The sequence below is a fragment of the Phyllopteryx taeniolatus genome, chromosome 5 (genome assembly GCF_024500385.1).
Source record: "Phyllopteryx taeniolatus isolate TA_2022b chromosome 5, UOR_Ptae_1.2, whole genome shotgun sequence".
In the NCBI taxonomy this organism is placed as follows: domain Eukaryota; kingdom Metazoa; phylum Chordata; class Actinopteri; order Syngnathiformes; family Syngnathidae; genus Phyllopteryx; species Phyllopteryx taeniolatus.
This window is the reverse complement of record NC_084506.1, coordinates 19,689,761-19,715,966: the sequence shown is the minus strand read 5'-3', so window position 1 is coordinate 19,715,966 and position 26,206 is coordinate 19,689,761. Positions and strand designations below refer to the sequence as shown.

The 26,206-nt window shown below is 43.3% G+C and overlaps 3 protein-coding genes across 6 annotated transcripts in view; 1 reads left to right on the top strand and 2 right to left on the bottom strand.

Moving 5' to 3' along the window:
- ptdss2 (phosphatidylserine synthase 2) overlaps positions 1–3,383 on the top strand; it is a 24,968-nt gene extending 21,585 nt beyond the window's left edge. For 2 of the 3 annotated variants that reach the window (XM_061773512.1, XM_061773511.1), the window contains one exon: positions 330–3,383. In XM_061773512.1, the coding sequence (XP_061629496.1) occupies positions 330–474 (145 nt within the window). In that variant the 3' untranslated portion in view covers positions 475–3,383. The remainder of the gene's footprint in view (positions 1–329) is intronic. The other variant, XM_061773513.1, reaches the window with a different exon arrangement.
- LOC133478014 (transmembrane protein 168-like) lies at positions 3,106–14,615 on the bottom strand. The gene is made up of 4 exons (XM_061773503.1): positions 12,826–14,615; positions 11,077–11,219; positions 7,410–7,684; positions 3,106–5,748 (listed from the first exon to the last, which is right to left on the bottom strand). The coding sequence occupies exons 1-4, from the start codon at positions 13,957–13,959 to the stop codon at positions 5,231–5,233; spliced, it is 2,070 nt and encodes a 689-aa protein (XP_061629487.1). The 5' UTR covers positions 13,960–14,615; the 3' UTR covers positions 3,106–5,230.
- Positions 14,616–14,713: 98 nt separating this feature from the next.
- bmt2 (base methyltransferase of 25S rRNA 2 homolog) lies at positions 14,714–26,131 on the bottom strand. Of its 2 annotated transcripts, XM_061773515.1 has the most exons (6): positions 25,556–26,131; positions 20,883–21,024; positions 20,596–20,724; positions 19,880–19,994; positions 16,566–16,894; positions 14,714–16,456 (listed from the first exon to the last, which is right to left on the bottom strand). In XM_061773515.1, exons 1-6 carry the CDS (start codon positions 25,713–25,715, stop codon positions 16,249–16,251), a joined length of 1,083 nt encoding a protein of 360 aa, XP_061629499.1. In that variant the 5' UTR covers positions 25,716–26,131; the 3' UTR covers positions 14,714–16,248. The 2 variants fall into 2 exon arrangements, with proteins under 2 accessions (XP_061629499.1, XP_061629498.1); XM_061773514.1 differs by having other exon boundaries at positions 14,714–16,894.
- Between the last annotated feature and the right edge of the window lie 75 nt (positions 26,132–26,206).

The window sequence follows — 26,206 nt, the reverse complement described above, 5'->3', positions numbered from 1 at the left end:
TCAGAAAATTGTATTTAACCAATTTTAGGCTAAAATTTACCCCATATTTATATTACTGACCAATAATGCAGTCATTTTCAAAAAGTATTTGTAAAACTGTTCAAAATCAATAAACAAATTATCGAATGAGATAAATTAATTAAAAGAATGAATCAATACATATTAACTAAGCAATTGTAGGTGCGCAAATGGCTAAATGAATGTAACAAATATTCCAGCACTCTTGATCATGTGCTTTGGGGACCCGATTGACGAACAAAGCGTGCAGCATGTTACTCGTGGGCTGCACTTTGGCCACCTCTAACCTGCTCCCTTTCGGTGTGCGCTAGTGACATCACCCTCCGCTACAAGGAGACGCGGCGCCGCAAGCAGGAGGACCCCATCGACCGCGAGCGACCCCTGGGCAACGGCGCCCCTTCGGGCCGCAGCAAACTCAACGACAGCTCTGACGTCCTGCGCCACAGGAAGTGCTGAGTGAGGGCGAGAGAAGACGAAATCAACTGTGACACGAAGACTGACGCGGCTGCCTTTTCCGGGGGAAAAGCGTGGTGGCCATTTCGATTGGAGGCTAGGGTTTTTTGTTGTATTTTAAGCCCATTGCTGAGTCATACGTGGAACTTTTGTTATTTATACGCAACATTTTGGGACGTTGACTTGATGAAGATGGAGGAAAAAGAGACCAAACATTAGACGGTCACCAGGTCCCACAATGCATCACTCCGAACCACAGTGCTACAAACCGTGCTAAGCGCTATCAATGGAACTAAACGGACCGCGAATGAAAGTCAGGAACGCACACGTGTCGTGTCTAGAACATGTTTGTGTCCATCACTATGCTTTTACATTGGCGTCCGTAGCAAGCCACAGTAACACACCCAACATTTTTGGAGCCAGGGCACATAGATTGTGTTCTCTAACACGGAGCTGAATGGAGAGACTGAAAGAGGCACGGGCATAAAAGTGGACGTCCTGGGAAATTACAAAAAAATAAAGCACCCGTTTATGAATTTTGCTATTTAGGTCCTTGTTAGAGGACAGCAAATTATGCAAAAAGTACGGAAACATTGAACAGTTGGACTTGTTCATTAAAAACTTTAGAGGGCAAATTAAGTTCACCTGTAAAAAAGAAAAAAAAAATCTAAATCCAAATATCCCCCACCTTTTTGTAAATGGTGCATTTGAGCCACAAGAGCGGCCTGACTAAATTTTTGACCCCCCAAGTTAAGTGCAGAAATGAATTGAGAAAAGGCATCTTTCAGATGAATACTGGTCTGAATCTAGGTTTAGTTCCACTTTTAACATGTAGACACGAGTGCAACAACGGAGTGTCTACATGTCTTTATTTTCGCTTGGGTGTCAGTGAATCGACACATTAGTAGTAAGTGAATGTTATTTCTCGTCTCATTAAATATTGATAGATTTGACGGATGTTTGTACTTGGACCACTGTTACGCTAAATAACAGCTGTTGGGTGGAGCCCACAAAACTTAAAAATCACTCTTTCAAAATGACAAAAAAAATGGTAAAACCACTAGTTCTCAGTGGCTCAGTTTAAACAAGGGAAACAAACTTGTGACAGGAGTTAACCCACTGTAGTCCTCAGTGGGCTCACGTTACATTAGAAAAATCTTGACAGGACTTAAACCACTGTAGTCCTCAGTGGGCACGCATTACATTAGAGAAATCTTGCGACAGTAGTTAACCCACTGCAGTCCTCAGTGGGCTCAAGTACCATTAGAAAAATCTTGGCGGGAGTTAACCCACTGTAGTCCTCAGTGGGCTCCCGCTACATAAGAAAAATCTTGCAACAGGAGTTAAACCAGTATAGTCCTTAGTGGCTCTGTTTCACTAGAAAAAATCTTGTGACAGGAGTAAGCTCACTATGGTTCTTTATTGCTAATTTTCCATTAATAGACTCAAGGCGGGCGTAAGACCACTATTTCTCACCAGCTCATAAAACTAAGGAAAAAAAAATATGACAGAAGTTAGCCCATTCTAGTTCTAAGTGGCTCGTTTTACATTCGGAAAATTTCATGACACACCACTGAACAAAACTTTCATAAAAAGTATATCCACTGAAACAATGATGGTCTCGTCTCAATTTACTTCTGCATTGTGTGCGTGCCCTTCTGTTATATGAACGGCAATGGGTGCATACAGTTTGTGGACCTTCTCCCCCCCCTCGTGGAAGAGTTTTTGTTCTGCCTCTGACTGGCATGCATAGGTGAACAAAACATTATTTGTAGTTCTAAAATGAAAAATTATGTGAAATTTGATTATATTCTGTGACGTCATAATGTTGGGAATCACTGGTATAAAGTAACACTCCAACTCTGTTCACAACACTCAAAAGTCCTTCAATCCCAGTTCAGGTTCTTCATCCAAAAACTCGTCAGGCTGGACTAAAACAAGAAAAAAGTTAAGTTTAAAAAAATAAATAAAAGAGTGTATTCTCAGCAGTAACTACTGATATTGTTAAATGTAAGGCTAGTTTGTATTGCGTCTTTTAGGGCCAATATACATTTCCAACACTAGATTGTATAGTGGTTAAGTATCATCGTGACAATCACACTCTGTTCAGCAGTTGTGGAAGCTTGCTTTAAACTTAAAACAAAAACAAAGAAATATGATTTTTTTTATTATTCTTATTTATTATTATGAACTTTTTCCATCAGGGGTTGTTTCAATTTTCTGAAGGTTTCTGAGGGCCATGCTAAGTTGATAAAGAAATGGAAATGCTCATTATAAATTAGGAGCATTAGGGGAGGCTTTTGCTTTTCTAACAGGTGTCCTGAGGTTTTTTTTTGTTGCCGAGTTTAATGTTAGGCAGGGTGGAATGTGCTTCTCAAGTGCTCAACTTGATCACAAAGGTGTCCTGTTACTTGAATGAACAATTCATTATCTGATCTGTTTAAAGACCAAAAGCTTGGAGATCTTTTGTTGCTGAAGCCATAAAACACATTTGGACTTTTAAAACACAAAATCATTTTTGCACCTTATTTAACTCATTTTTATTTGTGATTACATTCCATAGTTGTCTTAGTTCTACATGGTTGTTTTTTTTCCACTCAACCACAGAACTTGCAATACGTTTTTTTAAAATAAATTATTCATTTCAGTACTTTCTGTTCAGTTGTTAGTTTGGATTTATTTAAGACATAAAAGTTGTATATAAAAAAAAAAAAAAATCCATATATAAAAACCCAAACAAGTTAAAAGTCATTTCTGCTTTGGTTTGTCTCCATTGGTATCCTGGTCCAAGGTCATAAATAACCTGAGATGCTGCTGTACCAGCAAATTGTTTTCTATATAAAAAGAAATATACACCACCTCATAGCTGGACGACTATTTTATTTTGTATGTCAATAAAAGCAATACCTTGATGACAGACTGTTTGTGTGCAACTTCTTTTGTGTCGATAACACCACCGTTGGCAGTGACAGCGCCATCTTGTGGAAATATATTAAATGTATAAAATTATTGTAGTTTTATTATTGGAAAATAATTTTAATCCATTTCAGGAGATAAATAGTTAAGTCCAACAAATAAAAATAAATTTTAATAAAACGATTATTGATCATAATTTACCAATTCTACAGTATTTTAATGTATGATTAAAAAATATTTTCCTTATTTGCAGTATATAAAGGAACAAATTAAATTACTGCAAATATAGTTTTAAAATGCATTAGAATCAACCAGTTTTTAGGGAAAAAAACAGTAAAACACAATTTTAAAATGTACAAGTCACTTGATGACATCACCACACAAGGCCCTGCGTTGCAACAGTTATTTTTTGTCTTTTTTTCTTTTAATTTTACATTTTATTAATCGAGTTGTGAAAGCATTCGGACATGAGAATAATAGCATAAATAATGCACAAGTTTCCAAGTAAAGCTTCTGTGCATAATTGAACTCCTCTTTCACTACTGTAAAAACCTTTTGCTTTCAAAATACAGTGAAAGTCATTGAATCAAGTGTATGCATAGAAAAGTGGAAAAAAGGAAAATCAAAAATATTCTGAAAGTTGTTTTTAAAAGGCTGATCTGAGGTCACTGCTTTGGAGATGAAGCCCTTTGGCTTAAGTGTGATAAATAGCAACACTTTGGTGACATCAGAGTGAGAAGAAAAAGGCACATTGGTAATTATTTTATAATACAGACCAGGACATACAGTGCTTAACATTTATTCGACCAGCACCAAAGAAAATCCGCTAATTGATATTTTTAATACAAAAATCTATTCTTTTCATTTTAATAATTTTAAAAAAGCATATTTCTCGATATCAAAATTAAGTTATCTACCGGAAGTCAAGGATAGAAACTTTGGTTTCATAGGTTGAGGCACAAAACAAAAGGTGAATTCAGTTTGAAATCCATCTGCTCACTGAAATTGAAAGAGTTTGCATTAAAGCATTTCACGATGCTTGATGGTATCTTCTGGTCTCAAACATTTGTTAAACACTGTAAATGTAAAAGAACAAGTGCAAACCAGTACCACTAGTAAGCCATCTATTTTCATCAGGTTCAAGTGTGCGTTGGGGCCCATCCCAGCTGGCTTTCAGCAAAAGGTGGGATACACCCTGGACTGATGGCCAGCCAATGGGAGAACAAATACAGACAAACAAATATTCACGCTCACATTCATATTTAAGGACAATTTAAGTGATTTCTTGATTGAGAACAGGTGTGGCAGTATCAGGCCTGGTTGTGGCTAGCAAAATTGAAGTCAGGTATGATAAACCACAGTTATGTATTAATGAGCGGGCGGGGGGGTGACGACAATCACTTTTTCACACAGGGCCATGTAGGTTTGGAGTGGTTGCGCTTGTTTTTTTTCCCTCCTTTAATAAAAAAAACAATTTGAAAAAAAGGCATTTTGCATTTACTTGTGTTGTCTTTGACTAATGAAATTTGTTCGATGGGAAACATTTGTGACATTCAAAAAAAGAGAAATCAGGAAGAGGCAAACACTTTTTCACACCACTGTGAATGTGAATGCATGTTTGTCTATATGCGCCCTGTGATTGACTGGCGACCAATCCTGGGGTTACCCCACTTCTCGTCCAAAGTTAGCTGAGATAGGCTCTACAGAAAAAGAATGGATAGAAATCTTGGAAACGCAACAGTTGGCACAGTTGTTGTTTTTTTTAGTCAGTAACAAAATGGCTGCAAGTTCGTAAGAAGATGAGCTGCCAGCGTAACGAAACAGCCTTTACTAGATTTCCCGTCTAAGATCGGACCAGTTTGAAGCCTTGTTCCGTGTCCAGTACGGCGGGAGGAAACCAGTTGAGTTTGACCCTCTTGAGGCACCTGAGGCAGGCGCTGCACGGCCACAGCAGGCTGAGGCCGCCGCACCACAGCGCCGAACGCACCACTGGGTAGGCCACGCGGGGGAAGTACGCCCTCCAGTGGTCGGTGAGGTCGCTGCTGGTGGACAGGTGCAGCGTATAGTCGCTCCAGCGGCGGGACACGCCGTAGATGGCTGTCGGAGCCCCGGCCCTAAGTGACCACGGGACGCCGCCATCCCCGTCGCAGTTGTACGCCACCCAGTGCGACAGGAAGTCGCCCCGCTGCTGCTGCTCGCCACCGCCCTGCACGGCCACGTAAATGCCCTCCACCTGCCGCGCCGCCTTCACCGTGGGCAGCGAGTGGTCGCAGTCCAGCACCAGGATGAGGCGGGAGCGGAAGGCACCGTTCTTCTCCCGCCACCAGTCCAACAGTTGATCCAGACCCAGCGTGTCTCCCCCTTTAAAGGACACAGTACAACACTGCCTAAATACACTTCAGTTGTATTTAACTTGGAAGCTCTATAGATTTGCATTTAATATTTAAGAACAGTTAGTTTTTAAACAAACATTTATTTAGATACAATTTTATGTGTCAGATGGAGCCTATCCCAGCTGACTTTTGGCGAGCCAGCCAGGCAATCGCAGGGCACATATAGACAAACTATCGACACTCACATTCCTACCTAGGGACAATTTAGCCTTTTCAATGAGCTTAACATGGATGTTTTTGGAATGTGGGAGGTAGCCAGAGACTACTTGGAGAGCTAAGTATTTGTTGAGGTGATAATTGTTGTAAAAACTTTGAGATTCGCTTTTTTAAACTATTCAAATACAATAATCCCCACTTATCACAGGAATTACATTCCAGACACACTTGCGATAGGAAAAATTCTGCAATAAAGACAATTTCACAATGTTTTAAACAGGTACCAGGCAGAGGTGGCAAAGTACTCACATTCTGTACTGAAGTCGGAGTATAGATCGTTTTGTAAACAAGACTGGTAAAGGTACAAGTACTGATTGAACTCTTGTTCTTAAAAGTAAAAAAATGTACAGACTAACATGTACATAAGTAATGTTTTCCAGTCAATTATATACACACACACACACACACACACACACACACGCACACAAAAGATACTATACCTACAGCATTTTGATAACTTAGCAAATCACTGGATACAGCTTTGCTGCAATGAAATTCCGACAGGATAATCAGGACTCAATTGATAAGTCTTACCTACATGAGCAAAACAACACAAATCTGAAAGATGATAATAGTTAACAAAAAACAAAACATGTTGTTGAACAGCAGAAGCTGGTGGCTTTGAGATTGATACAAGATTCAACACATTCGCCACCAATCATTCTTGTAGCCGACAACGTCAAACATTTCTCTTAAATAAAACCATGGATTGGCAATGCCTTCCTTTTTCTAATCTGTTGTGTCATCTCAGTAACGAGATTATAATTAATGTTCTGCATTATAAAACCCCAAGATCTCAATCAAAGAAGATATCAACCTTGGCTGACTTTTCTCTATTTATATCTTTTTTCACAACATGTCATCTGCTGAGGTTGAAAAAAGAGTAATAAACCTGTTGGGAAAAAGTCAGGAGTAGAAAGTACAGCTATCTGGTTTTAAATGTGGGGGGGGGGGGACTAAGTACCATAACAATGTATTTGTACTTTGTTACTTTCCACCAATGGTGCCAGGATATTTCCAGGTGGCAGAAAAGTGACTACCGCTGACTTGAACTGAAAACAATGACAAAAACTTTAATTGGTTTAAAAAACACAAATTAATCCAGAGGAACCTCTGCGTGAATTAGTTAGCTAGCCCCGCAAAAAAAACATGTTAACCATATCTTTCCATCACAATTTTTTAATAAACTTACCTTTCTGAAATGTAAATTACGGCCGTAATTCTGTCTCGCGTTGAAGGAATTTACTTCACGTTAACATCATCTCGCTTGACACGTCACACATTCAAATTACAGAAGTAGAGAAGTCGGCTAAAATCATCATTCAAGCCTTTTCCCCTGCTTTCTCAATTGCTTTGCCTTGGTCAAATGACATGTTTACAATGAGAATGCTTGAGCATGTAATAGCGACCCACCTGCCAGTGCCCACTCCCCTGTGCGGTGTGTGTGTCCGCTGTAGAAGAGCACGTAGGTGTCGTGTCGCGGCCCGTCTGCGGTGCGCAGCTCCATGAAGGACTTGAGCTTGGCCTGCAACGCCTCCAGCGTGACGCCGCCTGTGGAGTAGTCGCAGCCGAACGTCTCGATGAGGTGCTGGGCCAAGAAGCGCTGGATGTTGCTCAGCATGGCCGTGGAGCGCAGGTTGAGCTTTTGCACCTGGTCGGGGGGCAGCAACACGGGCTGCCCGTCGGGACTGGAACAAGCACACGCAGCCGGTATTATAAATACATAGGTTTACTACACGTAGCTTTGATGATGAAACACAGACGGCTGTTGCAACTAAGCTGCAGTAATATATGTCGTTTTACGCAGAGGATAAAGAATATATGCCTGTAAGTATTGTTATATTGTACGTGTTGCTACACTGTTTGTGTTTACGCATTTGTGTTTAGGCTGTTTGGGCGGCTGCGGATCAGTCGGTAGAGCGGGTCGTCCCGTGACCGAAGGGTCACTGGTTCGAATCCCGGCTCCGACTGTCCACATGTCGAAGTGTCCTTGGGCAAGACACTGAACCCTAATTTTCCCACAGTGGGCCCGGCAGCGCCTTGCATGGCAGCAGGTGCCCATTGGTGTGTGTAAATGGGTGAATGTGAGGCTTTGTAAAGCGCTTTGGGCACTGTGATAGTGGAGACAAACCACTATATATGTGCAGTCCATTTACCATTTAAATATAAATTGTTTCTTGGTTTACAAATATTGATGATGAACTGAGGAGCAAGGCAGGATCCATTGTGGGAACGGAGTTGGACAGCCTGACCCATGTGGCATCAACCGCACAGCACCATCTCCAGGCAGAGGCGCAGCTCCACTGACAGGCTGATTTTACTGTCCTGCTCCACTGACAGAATGAAGAAATCCTACCTCCCCAATGTCAACGTGGGTCCCCCTTCCCATGGGCTCACCACCTGTGGGAGGGGCCATAGGGGTCGGGTGCAGTGTGAGCTGGGCGGTGGGCGAAGGCAGGGACCTTGGCGATCTGATCCCCGGCTACAGAAGGTGGCTCTAGGTAAGTGGAATGTCACCTCTATGGCAGGGATTGGGAGGAACGGCCCCCCCAATCAGAACTCGAGCGGTGTTCTGTTATTGGACTTCTGTGCTCATCACTGATTGTCCATAACAAACACCATGCATAAGGGTGTCCACACGTGCACTTGGCACCAGGACACCCAAGGTCGCAGTTTGACGATCGACTTTGTGGTCGTGTCATCGGAGTTGCGGCCGCATGTCTTGGACACTCGGGTGAAGAGAGGGGCGGAGCTGTCAACTGATCACCACCTGGTGGTGAGTTGGCTCCGATGGTGGGGGAAGATGCAGGTCCGACCTGCCAGGCCCAAACGTATTGTGAGGGTTTGCTGGGAACGTCTGGCAGAATCCCCTGCCATAAGGAGTTTTAACTCCCACCTCCGGCAGAACTTCACCCACGTCTCGGGGGAGGCGGGGGACATTGAGTCCGAGTGGACCATGTTCCGCGCCTCTATTGCCGAGGCTGCCGACCAGAGCTGTGGCCATAAGGTGGTCGGTGCCTGTCGTGGCGGAAATCCCCGAACCCGTTGGTGGACACCAACGGTGAGGGATGCCGTCAAGCTGAAGAAGGAGTCCTATCGGGCCTTTTTGGCCTGTGGCGCTCCTGAGGCAGCTGATGAGTACTGGCTGGCCAAGCGGAATGCAGCTTTGGTGGTCGCTGAAGCAACAACTCGGGTATGAGAGGAGTTCGGTGAGGCCATGGAAAAAGACTTCCGAACGGCTTCGAGGAAATTCTGGTCCACCATCCGGCGTCTCAGCAGGGGAAAGCAGTGCACCACGAACACTGTGTATAGTGGGGATGGGGCGCTGCTGACGCTGGGGAGGATACTTCGAAGACCTCCTCAACTCCACCGACACACCTTCCCATGAGGAAGCAGAGTCTACATGTGTTTTGTGGACTTGGAGAAGGCGTTCGACCGTGTCGCTTGGGGAGTCCTGGGGGGTGGGGGGGGGCTTCGGGAGTATGGGGTACCGAACCCCCTGATACGGGCAGTTCGGTCACTGTACGACCGGTGTCAGAGCTTGGTCCACATTGCCGGCAGTAAGTCGGACTCGTTTCCGGTGAGGGTTGGACTCCACCAAGGCTGCCCTTTGTCACCGATTCTGTTCATAACTTTTATGGACAGAATTTCTAGACGCAGCCGAGGCGTAGAGGGGGTCTGGTTTGGTGGCCTCAGAATTGCATCTCTGCTTTTTGCAGATGATGTGGTTCTGTTCGCATCATCAAGCCGTGATCTCCAATTCTCACTGGAGCGGTTCGCAGCCGAGTGTGAAGCGGCTGGGATGAGAATCAACACCTCCAAATCTGAGACCCAGGTCCTCAGTCGGAAAAGGGTGGCGTGCCCTCTCCGGGTCGGGGATGAGATCCTGCCCCAAGTGGAGGAGTTCAAGTATCTTGGGTTCTTGTTCACGAGTGAGGTAAGAATGGAACGGGAGATCGACAGGCGGATTGGTGCAGCGTCTGCAGTGATGCGGACTTTGTATGGGTCCGTTGTGGTAAAGAAGGAGCTAAGCCGAAAGGCGAAGCTCTCGATTTACCGGTCGATCTACGTTCCTACCCTCACCTATGGTCATGAGTTGTGGGTCGTGACCGAAAGAACAAGATCCCGGATACAAGCGGCCGAAATGAGTTTCCTCCGCAGGGTGTCCGGGCTCTCCCTTAGAGATAGGGTGAGAAGCTCGGTCATCCGGGATGGGCTCAGAGTAGAGCCCCTGCTCCTCCACATCGAGAGGAGCCAGATGAGGTGGCTGGGGCATCTGATTCGGACGCCTCCCTGGTGAGGTGTTCCGGGCACGTCCCACCGGGAGGAGATCCCGGACACGCTGGAGAGACTATGTCTCTCAGCTGGCCTGGGAACGCCTCGGGATCCCCTCGGAAGAGCTGGAGGAAGTGGCTGGGGAGAGGGAAGTCTGGGCGTCCCTGCTAAAGATACTGCCCCCGCGACCCGACCTCGGATAAGCGGTAGAAAAATGGATGGATGGATGGATATTCAAGCATGGTGTTAATGATGTAAAAGTGGCTCACAATACAGGTCCATCTCAATGAATTTGAATAGTGTCAAAAGCTTAAGTTAAGTACTTCAATTCAAAAAGTAAAACTCATTATAGATGCACTGCACACATTCAGAGTTAAATATGTCATGATTTTTTTTCAATATGTATATATTTTTGACGATTATAGCTTACAGCAACGAAAACCCCAAATTCGCCATCTCTAGAAGCTAGGACGTGCTGTAACAAACAGTGAACATGATTAGGCAGGAATTTGCCTTCTGAAAAGTATTTTCCCAAGTGTTTAATGAATCTATATAATGCAAGAGTACTAAAATAAATTGACTTTTTATCATATTCTAATTTATTAAGATGTACCTCTAATATTAGGAATACTGCAGGAATAAAATTTTCATCTTGTTTTTGATGAACTTTAAGGTCTACCACGCTAATAAAGTTGGTCATAATAGTGATATTTACACAGCTAAGATTTTTTTTTTTTTTTAGGTGATAAAAAGTTTCAGGACCTCGGGATGCAATGCAGTACTTGATACGCATGTTGTGGCGTACCTGCAGTAGTTGGTGGGGATGACCACGGCATAGCCCACACACGTTCCCCCCAGGCTGCTGCCCAGCTCGTGGAACAGGCCATGGAAGATGGACTCCAGAGGAAGAACCAGCAGGAAGGCGCTCAAGAAGATGCTGCTGGACACCTGCACGCAACGGACACACGCCTCAGCCAAATGTACCGAACCACATTTGGGACTTTAGTTGATACAAAATGGCAGGGTCATGTCTGAGGCAGTAGAACCGTGTGATTGTCGTCAGCCTTTTGATTAAAAAACAAATATTCATACAGTGGAACCTTAACAAGTTGGAGTTCAATCATAAATGTCTAAACAACATGCCTCAAAAGTCATACAAAACTTAAATGTGCACTGACATCAGTAAATGCGAGACCTCAGGAAAGTAAGCAATCTAAAGGAGTGGTTGGTTGCTTTTTTTTTTTTTTTTAACAGCCAACACAATCAGTAATGCAAACACCTTTTGCTCGTGTTAAGTGGCACCCTTTGAAGTGAAGGTGAGTAGTTTTATTTTTAAATAACCCTTCATTTTCTACAGCCGCTTGTTGTCATTAGATTTGACCTACATTTACAACTTACATTTTTGAAATTTGTTCCATGAAATTGTATTAATTTACACTAGGGCTGCAGCTATTGAATATTATTTAGAATTGAGTATTCTACAAACTATCCCATCGATTATCCATCCATCCATTTTCTGAGCCGCTTCTCCTCACTAGGGTCGCGGGCGTGCTGGAGCCTATCCCAGCTGTCATCGGGCAGGAGGCGGGGTACACCCTGAACTGGTTGCCAGCCAATCGCAGGGCACATAGAAACAAACAACCATTCGCACTCACAGTCATGCCTACGGGCAATTTAGAGTCTCCAATTAATGCATGTTTTTGGGATGTGGGAGGAAACCGGAGTGCCCGGAGAAAACCCACGCAGGCACGGGGAGAACATGCAAACTCACCACAGGCGGGGACGGGGATTGAACCCCGCACCTCAGAACTGTGAGGCTGACGCTCTAACCAGTCGGCCACCGTGCCGCCGCCCATCGATTAATTGGATAAAAATTTATTTTGCTGAATAAAATATAACGTGCATGTGAGGTGCAGGTATTATTTTTGCATACTTGGGGTTGCCATTTTCACATTCTACTGTAGTATCTGTGACTTTGGAGGCCTGGCCTGATAAGTGACGGGGGTGTAAGTGAATGAGAGTTGGCTGGCTGTTAACTCTCTGCGTGTGGAGTGACTTGGCGTAAATTGTGTGTAAAATGATCCTAAACGTTGAACATTCTCTGTTTATTTAAAGCCTCTTTCCTCCTGGCTTGCCACCATCGTGCCAGTTTTTCTTCATGGAGTAAGGCGTGCAACTGCAAGTAACATTACTTGGTGTTGAACAATGATCATTTAAAGCTTGAGCCAAAGATTTGCCTTTGACTTTTACATTTTTTTGTTTTGTTTTTATTGAACGTTTGCAAAAAAAAAACAATACAAAGAATCACTGGATTCTAAAAGACTACAAAAAAGACTATAAAACAGAAATACCATATAAGAAAAAAAATATTTAAAAATAGGATGAATCCTATTTCGAGTTATTCGATTAATCATCGCAGCCCTACAATGATACATTGCATTTTTGTGCTGTATTATGGTTTGTATAATGGTGACATGATTCTAATGGAATAACAAGGTGGATTAAGTATCCAATGAAGGCTCAGTTAGTAAAAATGCACAACGGTGTCGCTTACCTGCCAGCATAGAGCAGCAACAGCGATGGTGGACAACAGCGTGAAACGAAGCAGGCGCTCAGAGATGAGGCAAAAGTGTCTCATGCCTTTGGAGGCCATGATCTTATCCAGCCCGATGGCCCCGCAACCCTGACTCAGGTAAACCCTCTGGCAGTTGCTTAGCTTACTGTGAAAGCCCCACAGACTAATGAAGAACACCAAGTGGCAGATGGCCCAGAAGACTGCGCACACCGCAAACGCCAGGAGGGTTAGGTGCCAGGGGTACAAGTGACCCAGCACCTGCGCTGCCAGGACCAGGAAGGTAACCTCTAGAAGCAGCAGGGGCAGCAGGGAGAGGCGGCGCCACAAGCCCCGCTGGTGCAGGAAGGGCTGCCAGCGCTCTGTCACGGAGAGGCCGCTAAAGTACACGTCGAGGAGCGGGTCGCACACCAGCAGACCGAAGAAGCAGCCCAAGGCGAATGGGTTGGTATGAACTCTGAGGTGAAGGACGACTTTCCCGGCGATGGGGGCGAAGCAAACCAAGTTGGACAGCGCCAGCAGCGCCTTCATCCTCAGGGCCATCACCACGGCGCCGAGGGCGACGGCCAGCATCGTGACGCTCAGGGTTTTCTGCAGGACCAGCACCGTGCTGGCGGCGGCGAAACCCACCAGTTGAAGCCGCTCGGCCGAGGTCAGGAAAGCGGGCCGGTGCCTGGCGTAGCCCAGCATCCTCTCCAGCAGCGCCCACAGCGTCCTCAGGGTCACGCTGGACAGCAGCAGCCCGTTGGCCACCTGCTCCTTGACAATGCCTCCCAGTTCGGGGCTGCTGACGAAGCACAACAGACCGAACAGGAAGCCGAACCAAAGGTGCAAAAGGCTGAGGCTAAGCCGCTCTGTGCCCAAGTAGCAGTACAGCACGCCGGCTAAAACCAGGACGAGCAAAGCCAAGATGAAGATGACCAGCAGAGTAGAATTGGCTGTCTTCTCCCAGCGGACAAAGAGGCCCAGGCACAGCGCCACCATCAGGTTGAGGCCGGACAGGTAGCCCAGGCAGCGGACCGACGACCACAGGCCGCCCTCCCCGTTGACCCCCTCGAGTCGGATCGTCGCCGCTCGGAGGCTGTGGCTGACGCAGTACCGCAGAAAACGCCACATTCTCGCCCCGAACTGATTTTGAACACACTCAAAACAGACACGCCGGTGATTTAAGACGGCGTTTCGCTACATTTGACATTGACGTCGCAAAAAAAAAAAAAAAAAAGACAAAAAGTTGAGCTGCGTTGCTAACTTGGCGAAAGTTGTTAGCCGAGCTGACGTTAGCGCGCATAACAAAGCTCGTCGTTAAGGTACAAAAGTGTCATTTTCCATACCGAGTTGGATACCCGCAGAGTTACTTGCTTTGAAAAGATGCGGAAAGAGGCGAACCTGGTGCCAGAGAGTGAAGGGCATTTCAGTTCAGCAAGTTTCGACGCGTGAAGTTTTCAGAACGCCATGATTGATGGCTAGGTGTCGGTTACGGCGGCCGCGAAGCCCCAAAAGAGTCTCTCCACAGACCGCATTTTTCAGGAAACACTAAAATTGCCGTAAATTGACGTTTTGAAAATGTAATATACAAATCCTACGCAAGTATGTAAGGTCCAAAGGATGGTAAACGAAAAGTAAATGTTAAAACCTGCAATCACAGCCCGTATACCCTTGGGAGTATACTTAATTTCAGCTAGGGTAACGGAGTAGTACTTTTGAAAATACACGTAAATTGCATTGAGAAGTGTACTGATTCAGTTATATCAACTTTTTACATGAATGCGTGAATTACTATTACTGAATAGCTTTAGCTTGGATGGCGTAAAATGTTACAAGATAGTACAACAAATTGGTTAAAAATTGATGGCGAAAAAAACCACACAGACACCTTCCATTTATGTTTATAAAAAACACAACCATACAAGAAGCACACGTTGTTCTGCAACTGTTGAGAATGTTTGATGATAAACCATGCAAATGAGTCTCAGGAAAACACTGGAAGACTACTGCACCACTCCATAACACAACCACTGACTGAGCGATATGAACATGCATTACAGGCACAGGAAAGGATTTCCGTTAACCCTCAATATGACAAGAAAAACCGTTGTGTGCTGTCGACGTGTGACATCTTTAACACATTCACTGCCATTGACTGCTTTAGAAGTCAAATATCCACGTTAACGGGGAAGGCTGGCAGTGAATGAGTTAAGGGGGAGGAAATGGTCTCTGCGAAGGCACCTTCGGACGTGCCACTTTCTCATCTTGCTGGTCATCGTAAGAAAATAGGTCAATTTGGAACGCCCTTTGGGATCAGTGAGAGATAAAGTGCCAGGACGCCGTCATTCATACGCACAAACGCCGACGTCCGCTAGTCGCTTAAAAACTTCAGCAGCACCTATTGCTTTAATAAGATTAAAAATAATAATAAAAAATTGCCTCACGCTTGTTTCAGAGGTTTAACTAGTGCAAAGATTTTCAGTTAAGGTGAATTCTCAGTCTTAAGGAGCAGTTTTACAACAAGGGTGGGCAACCTTTTTGCTGATACATTTGTTCCATAGTTACATCATGACCATTTACGAATTAAATGTGCTTTTATTCGGTTTTGAAAAATCACATGGCTGGCCGGATCAAACTCTCTTGCGGGCAGTATCTGGCCCACGGGTCGTCGGTTGCCCACCCCTGCTTTAAATACAAGGATGCGTGATATCAAAGTTACTGCTACCAACAAGTCTGTTTGGCAGCGACACACTTGTATCATTTCTCTGCTTGAAAACAAACAAAAAAGTGTTGTTATACAAGAATAACCAATATCGGGGACTTATGAAAAAAATAAAATAAAAATACTACTTTGAACATTAGTACCTTGTGACACTATAAGAAACACACCTAAGTCACATTAGAAGAATACTCCAGTTAGATGGTCCTAGTATGCTACAAATACCACATTGCTGTTAAGGATGCATAAATCATTAAGGAGTTAAAAACAACGCAACACTGAACAACACCAATGTCTTTGAAAGGAGTGCTTCTAACTTTTTCAAGCCAGCCCACCAGAGTCCACTTGTTCAGTCTCTTCAACACAATCATCAATCGTCACGCTGCTCAGGTCGTCGTTTGGTTTTTGGGGGATTTTTGTTAGCGAGCGGCCCGACGCACATAAGCTCTTGTTCGGCACGCAGACACACCGGGGGACAATGGTGGACGTCAAGAAGCAGGAAAGCGTTGCTATTTTAGGGGCGCTCACTTTCCAACTCTTAGAAAAAGTATCTATTTATCAAAATATATGTAGAGAGAGAGTGTTATGAGAAAATAATATGTAAACATCTCTCTTTCACACTGTGCAAACCGTATGGTTTGGAGGAGTGGGAGGGCGAGGGGAATGCAGCAGGTTTACGTTTGGCAGCGCAGCAGTTGACGTTAGAGAGGAGAGGGGGGTAGGCTAGGTCTGGAGCAGGATGGGGTCCTCCAGCTCCTGGAAGCCAGGCACCGAGCCGCTCTGGCTCTCCCCGGAATCCGAGTCATAGGCGTCGGGAAGCTCGGCGAAGGCCCAAGCCAGCTGGTCGTCCTCGAAGTCGGAGCGAGCCTGTGCCTCGCCGGACTCATCCTCCTCGCTGGTGTGGAAGTCCTGAGGGATGTAGAGCATCTCAGGGTAGTTGCGCGACACAAGGTCGCTAGTGGTGGCCAGCGACACCTTGCGGAAGGCGATGAGGTGCATGTGGGAGTACTTGACGTACTTGTAGCGCTTGAAGCCCAGCGACTCCACCGCCACGCGCCAGCTGCGCATCATGAGGGCGTGGCGGTTTTGATGCGAGGAGTCGGGCGTGATGATGAGTAGCAGGCCGTGCAGATCCAGCAGCTCGTGGGCCTTCTTGCAGCAGATCCAGCGCTGGTAGGGTGACGGGAAGTAGGACAAGAGCAGGGAGAAGACTACCACGTGGAAGAGCTCTCCCGGCAGGGCGTCAATGGGGTTGTGCAGGTGGCGGAGGAAGGCCTCCACGGAGTCCCTCGTCAGCTGGAGGGGCCGCTGGAGCTGGAGGTTGAGGAAGTCGCACTTGTACACGCTCTGAAGGACCGGAAAAGCGCACACAACCTCAATGTCATCCTATTTATTGTCATTTTATCTTAAAACAAATGCTAGTGGTGGAACATTTCAGAATTCGGGAAAAATATTCAATAGGAGTGGTGACCATATTAAATACAAGTTCAACGAGGGAAGTTAATTTAAACAAGTGGATTTAAAAAAATAAAAACCTAATTCTTGTATCATATCTTTTATCAAATTTTATTGAAAAAAAATAAATTAAAAAAAGACTATATTCTCTCTCAAAAAAAAATATATTTCTGTAATACATCACTGGTTCCCTAAAAAAACAACAGAAAAACAGAACTTAATTCATGTCAGGCTTATACGTGATGATACGTCACACTTCTATCAGAGCTTTTAATTTACTCAAAGCTGAGCTTTTGAGGGGTGATCAGTTTGTTTTGTTTTATAGGTTAGTGCTCCAAATGTCAGCACTCTGTAAAAATGTAGAAAAACATAATTTTATCAGCACACTGTAAAAATATAGAAAAACAATTTTATATGACTGCTCATATTTAAATAACTTTTTTTTTTTTTTTTTTTAAATATACACCACCAGTCAAATGTTTGGACACTGTCTCTTTCAACAGCATGAAAAAGTGTATCCAAAGGTTTGATTGATGGTGTATACACACAAGTAGCAGCTTATTTAAACAAAATATGAATACAACTCAGGTTAGCATGTTGGTCTGAGGGATCAATATTAGGGCCCCTTTTATTTAGTCTTTATATCAACGGGTGCGTAATGTATGCAGACGACACGGTTTTCTTTATTCATGGTCGCTCCAAAGATACTGTTGCTGCTAAACTCACTAATACAATGTCCTGTGTCACAACTTGGTTGCAGGAGTGCTGTCTACAGCTAAACGTTTCTAAAACTGTAGGCATGTATTTCACTAAAACAAATAAGAGTATCACCTGACCCCGACATACTTGTTAATGGAGAAAAAAATGCAAATTGTCAGCCAATACACATATCATAGGTTAATAATAGATTCACAGCTTTCCTTTAAAGCCCATATTGACAAATTGTGTAAAAACAAATTAAACCTCACAAATTTTCGTGCAATTTGAAATGAAATGTCAACTGAAGCCACAAAAATTTACTTTCAATTCAATGATTCTTAGTCACTTTAACTATTGCATAACCAGTTGGTCCCAGGCTGGTCAGAATGCAAAAAAAACATTGGAAGTTTTGTACAAACAAGTAATTAAAGTGATGGATAAAAAAAAAAACCAAGGCACTATCATCACTGTGCAATTAAAAAAAAAATACAGTCTTTTAAATTGGGAAAACCTTCACATATTTGCAGATTTTAATTTGATTTATAAAGTACTGCATGATTTGGCTCCAGCTCCTCTGGCTGAGTTCATCAGCCAAAGAAATAGCTCTGAGAGTGTCACTCGAGGCTCTGTCAGAGGTGACTGTCTCATTCCTCTGTGCAGGAGCACTTTCAGTAAGTCAGCCTGGTCAGTGAGGAGCGCTGGTGAGTGGAACTCAGTACCTGAGGAGGTTAAACTGCTTTACAACATACAAGGCCTTCATAAAAAAACTGAAAATGTGGCTAGTTAACACCTATAGCTGCCAACACTAAAAGACAAGTATGTTATGATGTTTTTTTTGTTATGAACAAATGATGTAGTTTTATTCTCTCTTAATAGTATAGTAAGGCTTTGATTATGTATCCTGTATTATATTGTCTCTTAGATGTATTTTACTGCTTTTTTACATCATGGCCAGGGGACGACAGATGAAAACTAGCCTGGCTAATGGTTTTATGAAATTGCATTGTCCCCTTTCAAATAAACTGATTAATAATAATAATAATAACTTGTTTGTTTGAATTCATTGTCCAGCTCTGCCCTACACCAGCACTCTCCTGGAATAGTCTTGAAAGTGGCTGAGGTGGGGGGGGGGGCGGGGGGGGAGAGATTTTCAAATCTCAAAATTGAGAAGCATTGTGGACCTCATAGTTTATGCTCACTGTCGCTGTAACAGTGAGGTCCCCCCTTTTAAAAAGGTGCTCCATTACAAGTTTTTATGTTCTCTTTGACATGAAAGGTTCCAGACCGACTGCTCGCATCACAACATCCGTTTCATTTTCACAGCCCTAGTCTGTGGAACAGCCTGCTACATCATGGCTGTTGAGAATGTCCATGTTCTTAAGAACAGGCTTAAGCCAGACCTTTTTAAATTTGGCTTTTAATTAATATTTAATTTACCTTTTAAACACACGTATAAATTGTTTTATTGACCTTTTTAAATTTGGCTTTTAATTAATATTTAATTTAGCTTTTAAACACACGTATAAATTGTTTTATTTCCTCTTCAACTTTCATTACATTTTATATTGTGTCATTGTTATTTATTGGATTTTATTTTTATGCAATTCTTTTTTTAAATAGTTTTAGGTATTTTATGTTTTAAATCATTCTAGCGTTCCTTGAACTTTGAGTTACATATATACATATGTTTATGTGGATGTTCATGATTATTTTATTATCTTTCAGTGTTTCCTCAGAGGGAGCCCTCTGCACTGGAAGCTGTGATGGACCGTGGCCATAGTCCTGCTTCATGGGGTCCTAGGTCGCCATACTTTATGCGGCTCCTCTTACACCACTGTACTCTGTGCCGGTGTCCTGTGGCCGCGGTCTGTTGTCTGCTCTCGGTGCAGACGGCTCCTTGAGATGGTGTTTCCCCACTTGGATTCTCTGTGCCCAGCCATAGGTCATTACATTATTATTTTTTAACCTGTGTGTGTCTGCGAGTGTCAGTGTGGATGTGTGGAGGGACGGGATTGCTTTTAACTCTGTTAAGCACTTCGAGTTGCTTTTCACTGTATGAAAAGTATAAAATTTGATTGGATTTGAACAAAATCGGCCGCCCATGAGTCACTCTTGGCCATATCGAAGGCGGCAGGAAAAGCTTCTAGACGTCAACATGAAGTCAAAACACGCTCTCACCTCAACCGCAGGCACAATGTCGATACCGACTGTGAGGAACTCGTCAAACTTCATGAAAGGGTTAAAGCAGCTTCCCACGTCCAGGAGGCGCATTTTCCCCATCTGAGCGCCTGAACTGCAACACAGAATATGCTCTCTTTCAAACCAGTTGTATTGTCCACACACAGTTGAGAACAATACCTGCTCAGACATTTCCTTATCATAGTTGGTAAAATGTATAAGTAAGTCAGAACAGTAAACCCAAACTATTTGCACAGGGTAGGGAAAAAGCCACACCCCAAACAGTACTGGAGCCCTGCCAAAAAAACATTCAAAATTGTCTATTTTAAGATTAAACCATAAATATAGCAAACTATGACCTTTAAATGCTTTGTCATTTCAAACTCATTTTACACATTCCCCTTAAAAATTAATGGCTTAGAAATGATTTTTTTTTTTTTTTTTTTTTTAAATACAATATTAGTTTCTCAGTCGAGATTTATCACTTCATACTTTCTTGATACCACTTACTAATGTCTTTTTAGCCAGGGTTTGGTGCCTTTTTGTGGCATCTTAGAGCAGTTCAACTAATAGCTAAGAATAGGTTCCGCAGAAGGAAAAAAAAAAATGCTAATAGGTGACTTAGGGAAATATGAACTGCAAATAGGCAGGAATGTGCTGTACTACTGCAAAATATACACTACATAATATGTTGAGGAAATGAGAATTCATCTTACCATTGGATAGAACAAGACGGTCGTCCACTCGAAGACTGTTCAATGGGACCGGTGGAGAAAGAAGGACTTTTCTCATCTTTCTCCAACATTCTTTTCATGCCACCATCCCAGAAATACTCCTGGCAGACACTGCGGACACACAAACAACACAAACACTGTCCAACAATACCTCCATTTTTTTTAAACCAATAAATAAAGTCTATTGTGCATTTGGAATGACATTATTTCTCAGCTTTTGGGGGCAATGTTAAGTAATTGGTTGCATCGGTTTCAACAGGAAGACTCACCTGCGACACCATTCGATGCGTCCCTCCTTTTCGCAGTTGGCAGCCCAGTGATTATCAGCGAGGTTCTTCATGGCGACAGCGTACTCGCTCAGCGTTTGCTCATCCTCGCAGTGCTCACGCCAGATCTTGTCAAAGTCGCCCACTGTTCAGGAAAAGGCAGAGGAGGGATGTCAGAAAACAACATCAGCTGCGCAGGAATGGGGTTTCAAAAATCCAGGAATTCAAGGGATTTAACAAGAATGAACCAGGAATTTACAAAACTGAAATTTGACGTATAGCTGGTGAAATTACATTACATTAACATAAGCCTGACTAAAACAGCCAAATTGTATGCAAGTACAGTTGAAAACCATATGAAAGCACAAATTATTTCTAAAATCTATACCAGTGGTTCGCAAACGTTTTACACCAAGTATCACCTAAAAGAAATACCTCTACAACCATGATGACCAACATAAAAAGACAGTAGTGTAGAGATAGTGTTTTTATGACTAAAAACTCCTATTAAATATTATTGTAAGCCACTGCAACATTATGCAGTTTAAACAACAACACTGTGCTGAAATAGGAAAATAAAACATTTTACTAAAATAACAACACCATCATCCCCAAACTCTTCTCCAGCTCAGCGGCGAGCGCCTGCCATCTGTCAGGGGATTCACAGGTGCCTGACGGGCAGCACACAGCAGGTGAGGCTGGGGGACATCACCTCATCTACACGCACCATCAGGACCGGGTCGCACCAACGATGTGTCCTCTCTCCGCTGCTCCTCTCTCTCTGTATACAAACAAGTGCACCTCAACGCACCCGGCTGCCAAACTCCTGAAGTTGGCAGATGACAACACAGACATCGGCCTCATCAAAGACAGTGACGGGTTTGCGTATAGACAGGAAGTGGAGCGGCTGGAGCTGTGGTATGGCCGACAACCTGGAGCTGAACACGCTCGAGACTTTGGAGATGATTGTGGACTTCAGGAAGCATCCTTCGCCACAGCTGCCCCTCACGGTATCCAACTGCCGTGTGTCAACCATCGAAACCTTCAAGTTCCTGGGAATTACAGTCTCTCAGGACTTGAAGTGGAAGACCAACAGCAACTTCATCCTCAAAAAGGCCCTGCAGAGGATGCGCTTCCTCCGGCTTCTGAGGAAGCACGGCCTGCCACAGGAGCCGTTGAGGCAGTTCTACGCAGAAATCATCCAATCAGTCCTGTGTTCTTCCATCACAGTCTGGTTTGGTGCTGCCACAAAAAAAGACAAATGCCGACTACAACGGACAATCAGGACTGCTGAAAAAAATTGTTGGTACGCCCCCATCTATCCTTGAGTACTTGCTCGCTGCCAGAACCAAGACAAGAGCATGCAAAATCCTCTTAGACACTCCACATCCTGGTCACCACCTCTTCTAGCTCGTTCCCTCAGGTAGGCAATATCGAACAATGCAAACAAACTAGCAGACATTCCAACAGCTTCTTCCCTCTTGCCTTGAACTTCTTAAACAGTTAACTTACAATTCCATTGTAACATGCTGCCAATTTTGTCTTGAGATTGTTGACACATCTCTCTGTCAGGTCAATTATACATTATTTGTGCACTCACTATAGAAGTCTCGCCACTCTGCACTATTTGCATATGCCACTCATGTGCTTGAGAAGTATCTGTACCATTTGCACAATTGTCACTGTACCAGACCATTGTTCTATTCCTCATTTAAAACTCCTCTTATTGCTAGAGGACTCGGCATCATTTGCACAATTGTCAAAAAATAAATAAAATGTATCGGCATTACCACACTACTGGTAACCTTTTATTGCTCGGTGACGCTCCGTACTGTGTTTTATGTCTCAAAAGTATTTTCTGTCAAATGCCTGTCTGTTGTCATACTAGAGCGGATTCAACTACCGGAGACAAATTCCTTGTGTGTTTTTGACATACAAATGTATTAGGCTTGAAAGGTTATATACACACACACACAACTGAACTGTACTGCATTGGATTAAAAAAAAAAAAAAAAAGTTCAAGTCAATGTAACATTATGCACAGTTTGAACATTTAAGTCTTTCTTTTGCGTAGCAGTAGAGAGCCAATGTACCACTGGCAGTACTAGTACCACACTGATAATCACTGAGCTCAACTGTTTTGAAGGCATTTTGAGTTGAACTTTTGAAATTTTTGAACCAGGGCATTTGAATTTTTTAATGGGTTGGGTCAGATGGGTGAGCATTGAGTATTATTTAAGTCAACATTCATGTTTTCCTTCTTCAATGAAATAATTGATCATTCAAACAAAAACTTGAAAAAGTTCAACTTAAAAAAAATATGTTGAACTTTACTTTTTAAATGTATTATTTGGCATGAATGTCTGCGTATGACAAAACAAAATGTTTCTTTTTATGCGCAATACCTTTCCAAATTTCCACAGCGTAACTTTCAGTGGAAACTTTCTGGATATTTACTGGAAATGTTTACCCCTTTGGCAACCCAACTCAAGATGTACTTGGGAAGAAAGAGCATTAGCACCGCGACAACCCGTTTTCAGAGAAGCATTACAAATGCTTGTAAACAGCAGCAGCGCTAGCCTCAGCCCAAGGTCATGACCACCGTCATTAAAGCAGATCACACTTTGCTTGTTAGCCAATCATGTGGTTAGCTAGCACACACTGGAGCCTCCAAAACAACCAACTTGACATCAGTCTCGGCCAGGAGTCCTCAATAGGCGCACTGAGGCAAATATTGACCCAGTTGACTTTCAATACAGACCCAGACCTATGATAACAAACACTATGTTTACTCCTTCGACTATTTATAGTTGTTGTGTTTGTCTGTATTGCGCAATGTGGTTCTTATCATATATAACTGACAAGGAATGATCAGCCTGGTGTGCATACACCCTGTAAACTGTCAAAAATAGCTGTTGAGTTCCACAAATGTTTGTTTCCACCCTCTCTACAGACTTCCCGTTTCAGTGCACGGTCTTTTCTGGACTGGCACTATCAGTATGACGGAGCGCAAACCATCGCCACGATTATAAACAGTTGATAAATTAACAACTCTCTGACAGTGTCAATCAAAATTTGGTTTAAAAGTAAGTCATTTTAGGCAGAAAAGTCAAGTAGGTGGGAAGGAAGGAAAGGGGGGAAAACTTAAATCAGGTCTGAGGTGGAAGGAAGGACGTAACTGGCAGAAAAGCAGGTTCAAGGAACAAAGTAAGGATGCATAAATAAAAAACAGGTGTGATGAAGGAAGGAAGAAAATTACTTCTCAGCAAAGGAAGGAAGGATGCATAAATACAGGTCTGTCTGACGGAAGTAGAAAGGAAGGCAGGAAGGAAAAGCCAAAAGGAATGCAAAAGAAGGAATTGATGTAAGGGTGTGTGAATAAAAAGCAGGTTTGTGGGAAGGAAGGCAGGAAGTAAAGAAAGAAGGAGAGAAGCAAGGAAGGAAGGAACAAAAGTATATTTCAGAGAAGGAAGGATGTAAGGATACATGAATTAAAAAAACTGTTGTGATGGAGGGAAGGAAGGAACAAACAAAAAGTACTTTTATGCAAAGAAAGAAAGGATGTGTGAGAAAGTGTGAATAAAAAGCATGTCTGAGGAAAGAAAGGAAAGAAAGAAGGAAGGCAGGGACATAGGGGCAAAAGTCAGACCGGAAGAGATGCAGAGAGGAAAAAGTCGGTCTGAAAGGAAGAACGGCAGAAAAGAAAGTTTTGTTTTTTTTGTTTTGGTCAATGTCTTTATGTCTCAAAAGTGTTCACTGTCAATTGACTGTCTGTTGTCATCTTGTGTTTTTTTGGATATACTTGGCAAATAAAGATGATTCTGATTCTGAAAAGACAGAAGTAAGGTGGACAAGCAAGTTTCAAGCATGCATTCATACAAAGCAACTTTGAGGGAAGAAAGGAGTCCAGGAAGGAAAATACACCAGGAAAACAGTTGTTTTATGTAATAAGTGAAAACATTTGAAAGTGGACAGCAACTTTTGGCCTACCCTTGTATAATGTAATGACACCGTTTATTCTACCAGGGGCCACTTCAGTCAGTAAAATATGATGCAATGCAACTGTTATTGTCTTACTAGCATAGTAGTGGGTTAAGTGGTATTTTGAGCTCTTATTTTTCAGTTACTGTGAATTTATGTGTAACACTAGTTTTGATGTCAAGAGTTCTTTGAAAAGTGTTTGTTCAGGCTAACTTAAGAGGTAATATTTAGTCAAGGGCTGATTCATGTTTTAACATTCAGCTAGTGAAATGCCCTGCAAAACAAGATTTTATATATATTTTTAAATGATCATTACAGTTATAAGTCATACTTGTGCATATCTCCCAACAGGAGGGGCTGGTTATCCCCGTTAATCGAAGCCTACTAACTAGACTATGCAACTTTATTGTGTTCGTGGTTATAATTTCTGCGTCCAGTTAAGCTTTAATCACAAACGTTAGCCGGTTTTGTAGTTCGTTTAATCGTCAGTGCTATCGGTGGCCAATATTTAAAAGGCCTCCCTCGGTAAAAACGAGGCCTAACGTCGACGGCAGACAACGTGTAAGTTCTTCAAATAGCACACAGTATAGCAAGACAACACGATAAATGTTTTACAACGACATGAAGGTTGAAGTTGGTGTTGTTTCGGGAAGCTAGCATTCGGTTGGCCGAAACTGCGGACGAGCGGGCCTCACCTTCTCTGTATTTCCTGCGGAGCTTTCGGTGGACGTTTTTCACCACCCCCGACAGCTTCTCCTGTTCGTTCTTAGCCGGGGACGCGTCTGGAATGGGCACGTAGAAGAGTGCCGGGTGTCTCTCAGTCTCCCCCGTCTCAACATCGTCGCTGGGGTCCATCGGAGCGGTCTGGTGGGCTCGGCTGCTGGTGACTTGCTTCCCCGATAAGCCCCCCACCCCCAAACTCAGCTGCTTTAACTACCGGCGAGCCGGCGGTGCACACCTACCAAGAACAAGCAAGCTGATTGGTTGAGTGTGGCACACATGTCCACAGAAGTGACAGCATGACATCCAATCGCGAGCCAGGAAACTCTTGCTTCTCGTGTATCACATTCAATGCACCACGTAAATCTGGAACTCAAAACTCCATAAATGCAACGGCAAACAAAGCAAGACTTGGTAGATAATAATACCCACAAAAATAGTCGATAAATGGCAACATTTGCCAATGACATTGTTAACTCGCTTAATGCTGATGTTTCCTCACATTTATATGGCCCAAAACAACAAAGTCAATATAGAGACACAAACACAACCATAAATCTTATCAAACCCATAAAACCGTACCCGTATTAATGAGCATTATGAAACAACTTTCCAGCGGACGTTCG

Coding starts and splice junctions, on each gene's coding strand:
- LOC133478014 (XM_061773503.1), bottom strand. CDS start 13,959: ATGTGGCGTTTTCTGCGGTACTGCGTCAGCCACAGCCTCCGAGCGGCG. Junction 11,220..12,825: donor TTGCTGCTCTATGCTGGCAG/GTAAGCGACACC, acceptor CGTTGCGTGCAG/GTGTCCAGCAGCATCTTCTT. Junction 7,685..11,076: donor ATCCCCACCAACTACTGCAG/GTACGCCACAAC, acceptor TGCTTGTTCCAG/TCCCGACGGGCAGCCCGTGT.
- bmt2 (XM_061773514.1), bottom strand. CDS start 25,715: ATGGACCCCAGCGACGATGTTGAGACGGGGGAGACTGAGAGACACCCG. Junction 21,025..25,555: donor CCGCAGGAAATACAGAGAAG/GTGAGGCCCGCT, acceptor TTTCCTGAACAG/TGGGCGACTTTGACAAGATC. Junction 19,995..20,595: donor CCGTCTTGTTCTATCCAATG/GTAAGATGAATT, acceptor TCTGTGTTGCAG/TTCAGGCGCTCAGATGGGGA.